Source organism: Rhyacophila brunnea, unplaced genomic scaffold (assembly GCF_057557595.1).
Source record: "Rhyacophila brunnea isolate RB1 unplaced genomic scaffold, BYU_Rbru_1.0 scaffold_15, whole genome shotgun sequence".
Lineage (NCBI taxonomy): Eukaryota > Metazoa > Arthropoda > Insecta > Trichoptera > Rhyacophilidae > Rhyacophila > Rhyacophila brunnea.
The window spans coordinates 14573703-14592013 of NW_028232806.1; the positions used below are offsets into that span (position 1 = coordinate 14573703).

General features: G+C 33.4%; 1 protein-coding gene across 1 annotated transcript in view; it reads right to left on the reverse strand.

The window, feature by feature from the left end:
• LOC147074942 (lachesin-like) overlaps nucleotides 1-18311 on the reverse strand; it is a 187487-nt gene that overhangs the window by 101359 nt on the left and 67817 nt on the right. The window contains exon 2 of the mRNA XM_085943277.1: nucleotides 13426-13670. Within this exon, the coding sequence (XP_085799403.1) occupies nucleotides 13426-13670 (245 nt within the window). The remainder of the gene's footprint in view (nucleotides 1-13425; nucleotides 13671-18311) is intronic.

Here is an 18311-nt window from a genome sequence, read left to right on the forward strand (position 1 = left end):
ACCTAAAAATTTTAATCGAGATTTTTTTCAATAATACCATAAGTGCGAATAATATGTAAGCTACTAACAATTTAATTAACTCTTTAGCCACTTTGGACGAAAAAGTAAGGCCATGGTTATTTAAAAAGAGACGTTTGCGATAACCTTTTCCAATATTTGTTAAAAAAAAATGTAAATAGTAAGTAATAAAATTTTGTACAAAAAATGGTGTGATCCTAATCAATATCAATAAAATTATCGGGTATGTCATAAATTAATGTCTGTTTGATAGCAGATATAGATTAAAAATAAAGATTTGTAGGAAGGTACTTAATCATATTTATTTGTTTTTCAATTATTCAGTTTTAGAAATAAATATAACACAAGCATTTCGTCCTCGTAAAATGCGAAAATAAAAAGTGAACAGATAAACAGAATAAAGAATCAGACGGATTCGAATTGCATTTTTAAAAATCAATGATACCGACAACGTTTGAAATTGACGTGGCCCTCGATCTAGCGGTTTCATTTATATGAATATCTAGTCAGTGTCTTTAGAGACTTACGCCAGTAACCTGCTCAATTAAAAACGGTTGAATATAAGCACGCTTCTCTACCTCAACTCACTACTCTATCACTGCTATGTAACCACTTAACCTACTCGAAATGAGTTATCTTTAGATACTTTTGAGATATCATGATGAAACTCTACGATATTAGTACTAGCAAAATAGTATATTTCTATTAATTAAGTAGTTTTATTAATTTTTTAGTTAAGTGTAGGTAATGGAACAAACATTTTATTATAGGCAGACAGATAAAATTTGGTCTGGCAAGTACACATATTGTTTTTCGATTTGTGTGTGTCAAGGTATGGATCTAATAGGTTGAGCAAGTGGCTGACATCCATTTCTCGTAAAAAAACAAAATTTGTCAATACAAACCTCCACTCTGTGGAGGCCCATATGATCCTATCAGGATCGGACACGGTTGAAAAAAAAAAAAATGGAACAAACATTTTATTATAGGCAGACAGATAAAATTTAAAACGAATGTCAAAAGAAAAATATTACTAAAGCATATTATACTGTTACTTTAATTTATTATTATTCGCATATATAGATTCATTAATTTATATAGTATATCTCTAACTACATTTCAATATTGATATTTTGATTCTATTTGGCAATAGTTTGAATTTGGTAATTGTTTACTGTCAATCATTTTTTGTTGAATACTCTATTTCTACTACAGTAATGCTTGCTACAGAAGGTACAATAATTCAGGTTTATTGTATTATTTCAGGAAAATGAAATAAATTATTGGATATTTGTGTTTGAGCTGTCACCGTGAAAAATTTGTTCTTTTACTTTTTTCAATGTGTCAGTCTCGTTACAGAGACTATTGCATAAAATATTTTTACGCCCAACCCTCTAAATCACCTCCTAAAAATCACCCGGCTAAAAAATTCTTCAACATTCTAAAATAAAAACTCAATTATCTAATATATGAAAAGCTCTATTTATATATAAATAAGCCAACTTCTTTCTGATATTTTTGTAATTAAACAGGGTAGAATAATATATAGTTTATTATTTTGATAAGACTCATATATCAGTAAATAAACAAACTCTTATAAATTAATAGTAAACAGTAAGATACAAAAAGTATTATTATCTTTCTAAGAATCGGGTCTGCGAACTGATATTGTTTTAATTATCTCGTCTATCGAAGCGGTTTCAGCTCATAACCGGCATGCTTTTGTTATTCTAGAAACGTACGTTACGTATCCTATGTTATAAGTTATAACATAACACTAAACGCCTATTTTGCCGGATTAAAATGATTAACTTTGACTTTTATTTTATGTAGGTATATAAAATTGTATTATGGATGAAAGGTTATATGTTTTTGATAGTTTTCAATACCGTTTACGAATCCAGAAATATAAATATTTGGCATATTTTACTAAACATAATATTTAAAATTAATTATAAAATAGTTGTTGAAAACAATATGTTATGCTGATTAGATCTGTCCATATCGGTAACAAATTATACGAATTAAATAGGTACTTAATTTGTTTTGTATTTTAAGATAGGTGTATAATAATGTAACTACTTTCAATTTCCAATAATTTCAAAATGTGTATCGTATTAGATTATCACCTACTACGATTAGTGAATATTATTGATATCGTATACTTAAAACATATAGATTTTTTTTTGTTCAATACTGAGTAGGTACCTATTCATAATTTTTTTAAAAAGAATGTTGGATTATGTTATCATATAAAAACACAATTTCCTTACAAACATACATATTATAAAGAAAAATCTGAAAATTATGTTTTTTCTATTACATAATGCGTTTAGTGTTACAGTCAGAAAGCGAGATTCATAAAACGTATTTAAACTACATTATAATTATATAAGAGAGAACGAGAGTTTATTGTTATAAAATTGAAATCACCAACTATCTCCTAGATCAGTCCTTCCCAAACTTTTTTATAGCATAGCCCCCAAAATCTAAATAAATAATCTTCGGCCAGGGCCGCCGAAAAATCTTCCGACAGAAAAGCAATTCGTCATAAAGTTGTGAGTCATACTGATATTTATATCAAACTGATATATATATCATGGTTATAATTAATATTATAATATATTTTATAATCTCTATATATATAAAAATCTCGTGTCACGATGTTTGTGGTCGAACTCCTCCGAAACGGCTCGACCGATTTTTATGAATTTTTTTATGTATAATTTTTAGGTATGAGAATAGGTCAACAAGTATATTTCATACCGCTAAGTTATTCGGGTATCTCTATCCAGAAAAAATTTTCTTTTATTTTTTTGACAATTTTTTTTTTGTATTTTTTTTTATTTGGCATCTTGCTACCTCCACTCTCCCATTTTTTAATCGCGATTTTAGTATTTTTGTATGAACAAATGAACCGTCGTTCGTATTTCAAACAGAACGAAATTATTTATGTTGTTGAATGACAGATGGCGGTACGTCCGAGAAGAATTCACGAGAAGCGTCACGTTATTTTGACAATTCATTCGGCATATCACAAGGCAGTGTGTGCAAAATGTTGTACGATTTATTTTAATTAATCTATTTGTGTGTGTGTGTGTTGTGTTACAGTGTACAATTCCAGCAAGACGTAAGGGGGCCTATTTGAGCCGTCAAACGAATATAGCAACAAACATGCGAAACATTAGAGCAGAAATCACAGACGAACAAATCAAAAAGATAACGAAAATGTGCGTGTGAGCATGTCGCGATTGCGTGAATCTCAATCACAAGAGGCACAATCTGAACGAAATCAACAACAACAATTGGAACGGAGACAAGCGCGCCGGTTTGCAGTTAACACGCGCAGAGCAAATGACCGACAACGCCAACAAGTACATCGAGCATTATCCGCTTCGTTCCTTCGTCTTGCATTCGAATACGAGCCAGATATTGAATATTCCGCTCATCCGAAAGTGCTGATTGGTGCTATGGACAAAGAATGTCCCCATTGTCATGCGCTAAAATTCAAACATGAGTCAGCCGGTATGTGTTGCGCATCAGGAAAAGTGCAACTACCAGAAATTGAGACACCACCAGAACCATTGAACGGCTTGCTCATCGGCACGGATTCAGATTCAAACCTGTTCCTGAAATCCATTCGCACATTCAATTCATGCTGCCAAATGACTTCGTTCGGAGCTACAGAAATAGTTCACAATACTGCGGCAAATGGTCAGCAATTCCATTCAACGTTCAAAATCAAAGGCCAAGTGTACCATAAAGTAGGCTCATTGCTGCCAATGCCAAACGAACCACATAAATTTTTACAAATTTACTTCATGGGCGGTGAGGACATCAATCGCGTAGATGCACGTTGCGGCTACAATAACCTCAATTCGCCTAATGCTAGGCGCATCGTCGGCGAACTGGACACCCTATTGAATGAGCACAACGAATTATTGAAATTCTTCAAATCATACATGCACGAATTGCAAAGTGACAACCACGCTATTGTCATCAATCCTGATAAAACACCAGCTGGAGAGCACGTGCGTCGATTTAATGCGCCTGTTGTTGACGACGTTGCTGGAATCATGGTTGGCAACCGCACATCGCCGCGAGAAATCGTGATTCGAAGAAGAAACAATAATCTGGAGTTCATCGCTGACACACACCGTTCATACGACGCTCTCCAATATCCGCTAATTTTCTGGAAGGGACAAGACAGATATTGCATAAACATTAAACAACGAGATCCCGCCACTGGTAATTCATTCATTATAAACATCATTATTCATTTTGAATTAATATTTATGAATGAATTAATATTTTTGAATAATATGTTGTTACAGGAGCCGAAACAAACAAGAAAGTGAGCTCGATGGATTTTTATGCGTATCGTATGATGATTCGACGCGGTCAGGACAACGTCATTCTGCGATGTCGTGAGCTGTGCCAACAATTCATGGTTGACATGTACGCGAAGGTAGAGAGCGAACGACTGCGATTCCTACGACACAATCAACAGAAGCTGCGTGCGGAAGAATACATTCACTTGCGAGACGCTATCATGAGCGACGCCGACACCGCCGAAATTGGTAACTCTATCATTCTACCATCATCCTACGTAGGCAGTCCACGTCATATCCAAGAATACATACAGGATGCTATGACTTTCGTGCGCGAGTACGGACGACCGTGCTTATTTATAACGTTTACATGTAATCTAAAGTGGCAGGAGATTACATCTTTGCTATTGCCAGGCCAAAATGCAATACATCGTCATGATATTACAGCACGTGTGTTCAAACAAAAATTGAAGTCTTTAATGAGCTTCATTACAAAATTACGCGTATTCGGTCCCACACGTTGCTGGATGTATTCGGTAGAATGGCAAAAGCGAGGATTACCTCATGCACACATTTTGATTTGGTTAGTCGACAAAATACGCCCTGAAGAAATCGATAGTGTAATTTCCGCGGAAATTATAGATCCGTCTACTGATCAACTACTGTTCGATATTGTTACCACAAACATGATTCATGGCCCATGCGGTGATCTGAATCGTTTATCGCCTTGCATGGCAGATGGAAAATGTACAAAGCGTTTTCCTAAACATTTCACCAACGACACGATCACAAATGTCGACGGATATCCAATGTATCGTCGAAGAAATACTGATAATGGCGGACAATCATTTACACTAAATATCAACAACGCAGACATTGACATTGACAATCGTTGGGTGGTACCATATTCGCCTCTGCTGAGCAAAACATTCAATGCTCATATCAATGTTGAGTTCTGCAGTTCGGTGAAGAGCATCAAATACATTTGCAAGTATGTGAATAAAGGCAACGATATGGCTGTATTTCAAATTCAAAATACCGATGTGAATGCTCCTCGATTAAATGACAACGACGAAATAATGCGCTACCAAATTGGCCGGTACATCAGCTCCAATGAAGCTGTCTGGCGTTATATTGGTTTTCCAATTCATGAACGGGACCCAGCAGTTATACATTTAGCCGTCCATCTTGAAAACGGCCAGCGCGTATTTTTCACCAACGAGACAGCAATTGAGCGTGCCATAAATCCACCAAAAACTACACTCACCGAATTTTTCGAATTGTGTAATCGTGCGGATACTTTCGGTGCCTTTGCACGAACATTACTCTATTCCGAAGTACCTCGCTATTTCACATGGAATCAAACCAAAAAATGGATGCCCCGCAAGCAAGGCACACCAATTGTTGCGTGCCCCGGCCTATTCAAATCAAACACTTTGGGCTGAGTATATACAGGCAATCCAAGGCAGATTGAGTGTTTCTATCTGCGACTGTTGTTGGTTAATGTCACCGGCTCATTATCATTTCAAGATATACGCAAAGTGAATGGGCAACAGTATCCAACATATAAAGATGCATGCCTTGCACTCGGCTTGCTCGAAGACGACAATCACTGGGACGATATGCTTGCTGAAGCAGCATTGGGCTGTACAGCAACACAAATTCGTCTACTATTCGCTATAGTGTTGACTACATGTTTCCCGGGACGAGCAGACACGTTGTGGGATAAGCACAAAGATTCAATGACTGACGATATATTGCATCGAATTCGTACACGGTGCAACGATCTAACGATTACATTCAGTGACGCTATGTACAATGAAGCATTGATTACTATCGAGGATCTTTGCGTTGTCATTGCCAATTTACCACTCAGTCATTTCGGTATGAGTTCACCAAATCGAAGTACTTCTGATTTAATGGACACCGAAATGAATCGTGAACTGCAGTACGATACTGCAGAAATGGCAGCGATTGTTACTCGCAATGTCCCACTACTGACTCATGAACAAAACATCATTTACGACCGCATTATGCTGGCAGTTTTGGCGGGACAAAGTGTATTCTTTTTTTTGGATGCACCAGGTGGAACTGGCAAAACATTTCTCATTTCGCTAATTCTCGCCAAAATACGATCAAATAATGGCATTGCATTGGCTGTTGCATCATCTGGCATTGCAGCAATTTTATTGGATGGAGGCAGAACAGCTCATTCAGCATTTAAGCTGCCACTGAATATTCATAATAACCCAGACGCAATGTGCAATATAAAAAAACAATCGTCCATGGCCACAGTGCTGAAACAATGCAAAATTATCATCTGGGATGAATGCACTATGGCACACAAACATTCTCTTGAGGCGTTGAACAGAACACTTAAAGATATAAAAAACAACGACAAACTATTCGGCGGCACTCTATTATTCCTTTCAGGTGATTTCAGACAAACACTTCCCATCATTCCACGTTCAACGTACGCTGATGAGATCAACGCTTGCTTGAAATCATCGCCACTGTGGCGTAATGTTGAAAAGGTCCAGCTAAAAATAAACATGCGCGTGCAAATGTTACAAGATCCATCTGCTGACACATTCTCGAACCAATTGTTAGATATCGGCGATGGAAAAGTTGCTGTCTATGAAAATACTGGATGCATAAAATTGCCCACTAATTTCTGCAGAATCGTTGATTCGCAAAATGCTCTCATTGACCGCATATTTCCCGATGTACGCACACAATACATAAATCATGCGTGGCTAGCAGAAAGAGCCATTTTGGCAGCAAAAAATGTGGACGTTGACGATTTAAACTTCAAGATACAGCAGTCATTGCCAGGCAATTTGGTATCATACAAATCGATCGATACAGTTTGCGATGTCAACGAAGCTGTAAATTATCCAACAGAGTTTTTGAACTCACTGGATTTACCAGGCATGTCAACACACCTTCTACGACTGAAAATTGGATCTCCGGTTATTTTACTTCGGAATTTGAACCCACCACGGCTGTGCAATGGCACGCGATTGGTCATTAAAAAATTGATGAAAAACATTATCGAAGCCACCATTTTGAATGGCAAATTCCAAGCCGAAAATGTTTTGCTGCCACGAATTCCAATGATTCTTACAGACGTGCCAATTGAATTCAAACGCGTTCAATTTCCTATTAGATTGGCATTCACAATGACAATCAATAAGTCGCAAGGCCAAACTATGTCTGTTTGCGGCTTAGATCTGGGCACACCATGTTTTTCACACGGACAATTGTACGTGGCATGTTCTCGCGTGGGCAAACCATCGAGCTTATTCGTGTTAGCTAAAGACGGACTGACAAAAAATATTGTACACTCAATTGCTCTTCAAAATTAATATTGATTTTCTTTATTTCATTTTCCTACTTTAGGATAAAAAAATTATAATTTTTTTTCACTTTACATTTAACTTTTAAGAGATCAAACAATAAATATGTTATCGGCGGTCATCGTCTACAGTGCTCCATTCCTCTTTCTGTCATAGATATCATCCCCACACACTTACAATACATTCGTTATTTTTTATTTAACAACCAAAATATTTACTAGAAATAATTTAGATGGCAGAACAACGTTTGCCGGGTCAGCTAGTATAATATATAATATTAATTATAACCATACAATATTAATATTTCGCATTTCGCAATATTATTATTATTATATAACTTTTAATATTGTTTGCATAATCAGTCATTATTAATCACAGAGATTTTTAAATTTCTGATAATATCATCACCAAGATCATCACCAAGATCATCATCATCATCATAATCATCATCATCATCATCGGGTTGATCTATTGTGCTGGGTGAAGGCCGGCCCTTTGCTTCCCTCTCTCTTCTAGGTCGCTAATTTTTCGCTACCACGAACATTCATCGAAATTATCCACTTGCCGAGCGACATGTCTAGTTCATTGACATTTCATCTGATCTATCACATCGCGTACTCTTGTCTGCTTCCTTCTAGATTGGTTTCTTTTGTGATCTTTACCGCGTTACATTCAGCATGCACCTTTTCATGCCGCGTTGCATTACTTGTGATTTTTTGATTTCTCTCGCAAACGTTGGTGACACTCATTGGTTGGACACCCAGTGGGAGGTACTATTCAGGTGCCCAAATGCACTCCATTAAACAATAACCATTTTAATACATTTAGAGTTAATGTGGGTATTTTATCATAATCCAAAAAATATATTCATAATATTCTGCATAGAAAAGAGTCAGCAATAATTAAATATTATCCGAAAACCGAGTAATCGAGTAAACAGAAAACTAAATGTTTGACATGCGGCACTCCTCTCTGTTATAGATAAACTGTCTCAGCTGTGTCTGTCGATCAACGAAGATTTACCCAGGGATTATACCATCTGTGATTGATTCGTTTCAGTCATTTTCGCGGAAGACTTTTTATTATTAAAGGTTGGAACTTTCAATTCAAACTTCCAACCTCAAATCAAGAATCTATAGGTATTATTTTTTTACGGCACAACCCGAATATCCAGAAATCTTTTTTCAAAATTAAAAGTTCTCCAATTTAGTGGAACGACTGTTTATCTATCGGCGGCGCCCAAACTTTTACGCGATTTTAATCACTTCCAATAAAAGTTTGAGTTTTGTTTTTGGCATTACACAACTCTTATTTATTGACAAACTTTGTCTTTGTGTATCGACAAACCGAATCAAAAGCGGCGGAGCGCATTTTGTATCAGAGTTATCAGAACTTTACCATTCGTGCGGTTTTTGCAGACTGTGGTATACGAGGAAAAGTTGAAATATGAATTAATAATAATCATGAAAATTAATAATTATTTAAGGAGAAGTATAATCGTTAAAAACTGGAAAGCTGGTATACTTTGCCCACATCATGCGGCATCCCGAGAAATATTAACTTTTGCGTCTTATAATTGATTAAGTATATCAAAAGCAGAAGGGTTACTCTCATGATTTTCACATTACAATATGCGCAAAATAATAACATAGTTTGTAGGATTCTGAGGTAAGTACATACATTAAGGGTGAAAGGTGGAAGTAGTTTATTATGATCTGACATAAATTGTGCATACGAAAACTTAAAAAACTCAGCAATACTTATTTGTTTTCAATAAAAAGAATACAAATTGAAAACGATACCGGTTAGTTTTTAAAATTCAATTGAATTCTGCCTAAACCAAATCACCATAGTGGAGGTATGCTATGGAAATCCGACAAAAATAGTGTAAACATTGTCAGTCATAATTAACTGTTTTCACTGAATTATACAAATTACCTACAAATTGTGGTTGGTTAGTTTATTTTAAAATTCATATTTCCTCTGCTTAACCAAACCGTAATAGATAAAAAAATATTCTCCTATCCAAAACATATTATTATCTAAAATTATGTATGATTTAATAGCATATTTTTAGATATTTTATAGATAGAGGAATACTTTTGGACTATTATCTACTATGGCTTGGTTAATAGAAATTACAAAAAACAACCTACATCATGTGCAATTTTATAGTATTAGTTCAATGAAAACAATTAATATATATGACTGAAAAAGTTTAATGTATACTATTTATGTCGGATATTAACAGCCTACTGCCACCGTTCATCACTGATGCACATTATAGGAACTCGAACTGTGTAGGACGTGAAGTTCTTCATCTGAATGCAGCAAAAACCAAATCCATATCTCCATGCCGACACTCCTCTGTGGGTTTCCAGTCTGCCCATCGAGCTGGTGATCAGGTTCAAATATTTAGGTGGCACAGTTTCCGACAATGGCAGTCTTCCCAGTGATAGTGGAATCCGCATGGGTGTGCTCTGCATTCAGCCAACTAGTAACCGCATGAAGATCAAGGCTGTATTCTGTGTAGACTAAATGTTATACGTGCTGCCTGTACGATCAATACGAATTTTCTGACAAATATTGTAAATACAAACATATTATTATGTATAGAGTAAGTACATTTATGTATTTAGTTGGAACCTTTGTTTTGAAGTTAATTTAACTGAATAATTCTGTAAATAAATTTTATAATTTGATGACAAATTGTCATTAAATCTGTCTACCTAAACTTTTGATGATCGACAATGGCATTAGAATTAAAATTAATTTTCCATTAAGGATTCTATATCATAGTTCAACCAAATATTGTATTACTCAGTGGCGAAGGGTGGAGGTAGGCTGTTAATATTCGGCTTCAATAGTACAAACTAAACTTTGTCAGTCAAACGTATTCGTATTTTTCAAAAATTAACGCATTTTGTTAAGCACTTCAAGATGTAAGATTAGTATAGGTGTTATAAAATATTACTAGAATTAGATGAGACCTGTGTTTATGTATTTAAAAATAATTAAATACAGCCAAAATATTGACATTATTCTCATTATAAGATAATTTACGTATTATTCTAACTTCTGAATACTCTTAGCACGCGAAAATATTCACGCCAAAGACTTTTGCGATGTTCTGAGTAGGGTTTTGGGATGTAGTTTGTATGGGTGATATTGAAATGAGATCTCCAAAAGCTACATCAATGTAGGTGCAAAAATTACCTCTACCTTGTCTTCTGATAAGTAAGGTTTTCCCGGTATGACTCTGCGTACCCTTGTTGCACGGCTTCAAGAATTACATCTCTGTGACAAATATTCCCTCACCTTGGAACTGTGCTATAAAAGCAATATGTAATTATATATGTAAGATGTAGCAAAGGTTCAAAGGTTTCGGCTTTTGAGCTTTGAGAATCGATGTCTTCTTCGATTGAAATGGGTATATCGGTTTGACCGCTCTACAAACATAAGAGTTCGTGAGCGGACATGGCAATCTTTAGTGATTGGAATAATCATGAAGAGACGCTTCACGTGGCTGGGACATGTGTTTCGGATACCAACAGGGAGTGCGATACTACATTCATTTTTGGCACAATCTCAAAAACAATCTACGTGCTGTAGATATCACATTACGAGAGGAGCAAAATTTGGCGATGGACCGAGGGAAGTGGCACGATCTTATACTTAACAACTTTAACCACTGATAAAATTTATAATAACAATGCTATTTTATTTAATTTGTACATTTTAGAGAGTGAATATTGAGGATTTAGTGACCCCTTTACTTTTAACCTACTCAATTCAAGGAAAGTGCCTCAATTATTATAAATGTATGGTTAGTGAAATAGTAGTGGTAAAATAATTACAAACAATCTCCGGGTTGAGAAAGTTAAAAAGATATATTGTGACCTCGCTGATAATTAAACCCATAATCCCTGTATTAAAAACCCTTACACATTAGACTACAAACTTTTCATATTTTGCTTCTGTAAGATTTCAATATGAATAATAAATATTAAGGGGTAATGTGCATAATGAACTTTATGCGTCCTTCAAAGTTGTGAAGGGAATGCCTCAGTAGGAATGTTGACATAGGTAAACTAGGATGCGCGTGATTTATATCAAGATTTACTCTATTACCAAGACGCCTTAATGAGAAAAAGCCTTCTTATTTTTTATAATATTCTACAGACTTCCGAAAACTGAGAAATTTTAGCCCATTAAACCGACATGAGAAGCTCTTCGCTTTCAATCGACATAATAGTACAAAGTCACTCACAGAGGATATAATTAATTGATGTTATTTGACCAAGTTTACAGCTATATGAGCACCGGAGTCTTTGGAAAGGCTATAAGTGCCATTTTCAAAAAAAGAAGGTAGAAGGAATTAAAAAATACATCAACAATACAATTCGTACAACCAACGCCATCTTCTGAAATATTTAGGAATTATTTCCGGGCATCAGTGGCACTTAAACCCTTCTGTAGGACATTGGCCCTGGCACATGCTATTCATTTCCTAAATAAAAGCGTTTTCATAATTTCTGACACTTTGTCTGACAACTTTCTTTTTCAACTTTCTTTGACACTCAGTCTTTTAAGTTTCCGGTGTTCATATTATGTGAGTATATTATGCAATATGCATGGGTAAGAACTGAAAAGCCCAAACGGACTGAAGTAAATCTAGATTTTAACATGCGTTACTTTATTAAAAAACAAAAAAAAAACAAAAATAATAATAAAAATAATTGTGAAATATTTATAAATTTTTAGATTTTAATGACGTCGGGTGTACCCATTGTGGAATTGTTTGTTAGGGACCAGAAACAATTTGTGTGAAAACTACTGCTATTCATGTATTTGAGTTAGTTATCTAAATGTGGTAACGCGAGAATACTTGTGACGTGTGTTGTAAGAGAGTGTTGAGGCCTACCACGGACTTTCTTGTGCTAGGATGTTACATATCGTGGAGTTGCAGCCAAAAGTTGGTAAGTCGATAATTTAGGTATTTAGAGGTAACAATGGATTATGTGTCTATTTATATAAATATGTACCTATGACAGAAAAATTCAAGGTCATCCGTTATATAGAACACGCATATAAAGCACAAAGAAACTCTATAACACGATTTCGAGACTTAGGTACCAACATTTGGCAGTAGCCTAACAAAATAGAACAACAAAATGATCTGTTTGGCGAGCATGTGTGACATATGTAAAATATTTTGTTTTGATTTTTTTTTCATAATTATTTATAGCATCGTCGTCATCAATGTATAGCAATTCTGCACAGCATTCTCATCTTCACTATAAGTAAGCCATTCCATCTCTACTTCCATTATAATTCAGACTCATAAAGCTAATTATCATAATGTAGTCTTTGTTACATATTATTTGTAAGCAATAAGGAAAAATAGACAAAGTCGAAAGTCAAACGTAATTTTTTTTTATTTAAAAAAATGACGTTTGAGTAATTTACGCGGTTGGCCAGTCAACTTTAAATCAAAGAAATTTATCTCTTCCCCGTTTTTGGAAGTTGTTATGACAATTTTTTGTTACACTTCGGACGGATTCACTCTACAAGCGCTATTGCCGTACCGCGCTTAAAAATAAATACGTTCTCCTGTTCTTGAAAAAAAGTCGATCGCCATCCATATTATAGTTATTTGTTACAACCATGAAGACAAGCAAAAAGCAGGATTAAGGATAATTAAACATGTTTATTACCGTTTTATCTCCAAGATGCGCTATATTACAGTTGAGCAGAACCCGTCCACCGAGCTGCGCCGTAATGTTGGTCTGCAAGCCATCCACAAAATTTGGGACTGGCTCTGGAGGATGCGTACTAACATCATCGTCAAGCCTGTGGTCATCTTCATAAGCCTCCGTGTAGACGGGAAAGTCACGCCACTTGAATGTGCCAGCGCCTTGGAGTATAACATTGCGAGATTTCTTCGGTTCGTCTTTAGAGGCTGAAAAAGAAGAAAACAAATTCAAATGAATTAATATTGAAGTACGTTAACGGTACTAATTGCTTTGATTTGAATAATTATGTGAAGAGCTTGTTCAAAACAATTGTTTTATTTCCATTCTAAGAATAACTAAGAATAAACATAACGTCTTCAGAACGAAATCTCTAAAAGCCTGTCTTCTCTAAAATAATACGAATCATGCTAACTGTTTTACTTATATTATAAAGACAATAAAATTACAAAACCTTTGTCAAAAAAATTAAAACGTGGTTTTACCAATTAAGAAAATTACCATTTTATGTCTAAGTTGTTGTTTTTATAACAATATATTACAATATTATAACATGCACTATAAATTGTTCCCCTTTTTACGGTAGACAGAAGTATGTGCGATAGAATTGTGATCAGTACTAATAGATTCGAATTTCGTTGACTGGGTAAAAAGAATGTTCTATTCATTTGAATAAATATATCGTGTATTTCAATTCAAAGTATATACTAATAAGGTCGAGAGGTAGAGAGAATGGGTGACAACCAATTCTTATAAAATGATTCTACAGCAAATAATTAAAAGCATTTAAAATACAGGAAATAGCTTGTAAAACTTCAAGGTAAACTTCCTTCATTGACACGTATTGGATATAAATGGATGAAATAATGAAAAAAAAATATTATGTCTGGCTACTGATTACTGTATATAAATGTACCTGTATATTACATTGTACGCTGACCGAGAGCGCTGGGAATAATATGCTAGTAAGATTTAGCACACTAATAATCATCATTCAGCATTTTTAATACTGTGCTGAGCTTATTTCCGAATTCAGATAGTGGACGATTAAAGTTACCTATTTATTACACGTTTTTGTCGATGTTTTCTTTTATAAAATTAATGAATATTAATCACCAAGCAAACGTAAATTCATGCTGAGCTTTCAAAACACTAAAGTAAGATATAAAATTCGACCTTAAAATAATAATATAATCGATGAAAAATAACTGAGAATTAGTTAACTAGTAATTCTCAGATTCTAGGGTCTTGCGGAATCGTGTTTAAGAATCACAGCTTTACACTCTTTTAATGGTGATTTATCTTTATTTTACTGCTGTCATTTGTCCGTGAAAAGAAATAAATTCTATGGCTATACGGGCCATGGCGTATATATTGAAAAGATGTATGCTTTCTTATTCAATTTTGTCGAATATAATTTATGATTATTCACTTACTGTACAGTTACAAATTACTTTATTAATTTTAAAATACAAGTTTTAAATTTCTAGTGGCAATTTATCACTAAAAAGATTAGTATTTAGTTAGATTAGTATTAACCTACTATCGAAAATATAATTATTAAAATATTAGCTTAAATATATCAATTCATTGCAGGAAGAAATCTACCAAGTTAATTCCATTCCTTTTAATGGTATGTGTTATATTGTCACATACTTCTAAAGCAGTCTAATTTTTGGGCCGTTTGGATACCAATGAATGACTACATAAATTATTCAGGAACCATTTTATTTTGAACTATGTATCTAACTAATTTCTATTCATTAAAAATTATTAGCAAACATTATTACTCCAAGCCACGTAATTGTTTAAAATTATTATCAATAATATTGCAAGTAGCTATTGGAAAGTACTTGAAAACATATGGCAAAATATTATTGAATACTTGTTACTATATTAAAATAATATACATATATATGTAAAACTAAGCTGATTTAAAATAAAACAGTTGTATTTAATTGTTTAGTCTTAGACTACTGTACCATAATGAGGAAACATGGTTTTACTGTTCGATAGATGATATAAATAATAATTTTAACTTTAAATGACTTGTACCTACTCATTTTTATACATCGTTCATTATCAGTACAATAATTAATAAATATCTTAGCTGAATATTAAAAACATTTATATAATGGAGGGAATGGCCAACTGCACGTTTTTTTCTTACATCGACTTTAAAATGTGATGTGTCTGATATTGGCTGTATCCTAAAGAGGTTTCTTAAAAGATATTTTAAATAAAAAGTGGATATTGGTTACTTGCTCAAGCTATTGGGTTCATGTTATGGGTCCAAAAATACGTATTGTCAATTTATTTACCACATCCAGAATTCGACTTCGAAGCCCACGACTTTATAGCTATGCTACATACGTCCATCGAGTCTACCAAGTTTAACGAATATGGAGATAGATTATTCTTGGAAACGATTGTAGAGAGCTTCAGGGTATATCAACTACGCTATTTTACTACTAATATGGGTTCATCTATCCTACGTAGCATCTTCCTGACAAATATATCGACTTCACGCTAATAAGCTTTTGTGAGGTATCAATACTTCGACCTGTAGGTTAGCTCGGTCGAATTAGCGTTTTGTACCTACATCAGAATTTATAACATGAGATCTTTTGTAGATAAAAGTAGCACCCGTTCACTGCCATTTATGGGTGATTGTTAGATGGTAATATTTCTAATGCACTAAGTGAATTATTAATTTAGCAATAAATGCCGACGGACTGATGAATATTTTGATAAACGCATCTGACTTACTACAATAATTCAGTTATTGTAGAATTACATAATAATTTATGTAGGTTTATCTTCAATGAAATATGAATATTTTACTTCGGTAGTATGCCTAAATTTTGGAAGTATAATATTTATGTACGTACATAACAAATTATTCTTAATTAATATTAGTAAACTGGCTACAAGAAAGTTATAAGTCTGGTCTACAAACTAAATACCATGAATTTGCATAATTTTCATATATTATCCCGAAAGTATAACTGAAATATTATATCAATGACTAACGGCGGAAATATTAATTTATCAAAGACGTTGAAGAAAATTTGCATCTCCTCACATGAAGTATAAAAGTTATAATTTGTGACATAAGGAAGTAAAAAAGTAAACAAAGGCTAATTATTTTATCGGTTCCAAGTCATGTCATGTCATAGATTAATATTTGTATTTAAGAATTAGGCTTTGATTACTTAAGATTTTTTATGTAGTGAATCATAAAATAATATTTATTAAAGTATTTAGATAAATAGTTAGAAATAGGAACGCATAGTTATTTAAATTACTTTTATATATATTATGATTCATACTTATTGCCATAATTATCTGTACAATAAGACCGGTTTCGTCATTAGGACATACCAATTAAGAAGTCTTAAAGGACGAAATCTGTCTTCTCATAAATATAATTCCGGAAATAAGTACGAACGATAGAAAAATATGTCTAACATAATTAAGTCTTTATTATTTCTAATAAAATATCTCTGTCTTAACAAATAATAATGAAAATAAAATAATAATAATAATAATATATGAATAATACAAAAAGTTTGTGTGGTAGGATGAATTACGGTAGTAGTTATGCGTGATGATGGAGGAGAGAGAATTTATTTACCTGTTAAATAATTACTAGGGTACAATCGGTACAATATAATAAATACAATAACAATGCGGTGAGATGTGTTTTTACCAGGAAGTTATGTTAGAGTGGCATTACCAATCAATTGTGATCCGCTATTTATTGACGTACCTACCCACAATCAAAATAAAATCTTGAAAATAATATTTAGGAAATAACTATTATAATTGAGTCAGTTATTTTATATCAAGTTTGCGATAATTGAATATTGGCTGACTTTTTGTGAAAACGGATATTAAGGAAATTATAATTTCAGTCAGCTAATTTATTGAGTCTGCAATAATTGGACACTGACTGACTAAGGAAATCAAAATTATGGTCAGCTATGTCAGCTATTTAATCTCGTCGATATATATGCTGACACAGCTTGGGTTGTTGATTCCCATATTTAATGTATGCATGTAATTGTATGTTCATAATATACATTGGTACGAATATAATTTAGAAATAGTGAAAATTCGGTTTTGTTTTACTTTAATATCTGCATAATTATAATTAATTTTACCGGTAAATCGGTTCAACGAAAAACTGGTATTACATATTTTATCTTATAGTTTATATCTTTTTTATAATTTCCTCTAGTATATAATAGAAGTCCTTTATATTTTTTTAACAATCTAGAATTCAAAATATGTCAAACTGATTTAATGTTAAGAAGGAATAATATTCAAAATAATACACAAACTGGTTCAAAATTTCAATGCATAAATAAACATTGAGATAAGAGCTTATTTATTCTACGTATCATTTCCAGCAGTTTCTCAATCTATGCAAATGCGACACCTAGACTTAGGACACGCTGTGTATATAATAATTTTAAATCCTTCACTGTCAGTATTACGGTTATACTTTATGTAAATATCCCCAAGTTATGATTTATTCATATTGTATTATTCCATTTCAAGTAGATAAAGCGTGTTTTTATTTATTACGGTCTGAATAATATTATAATTCTGAAAATCACTGGCCTAAAATAATTCGTCTGCCCTTGCCTACAAATTCACAAATGCGGCTCTCGAAATATGGAGTTGTCTGTATTGACATTTTTTTATCGAAGATATAAGTGCTGAATAAAGAGGAAGAAAAAAAATGTAATTAGAGAGCTTATAAAATATAATATCTAGTACATTTAAAACTATTGTGTAATATTCATTAAAAGTTTAATTAAAACATATTATTATTAACATTA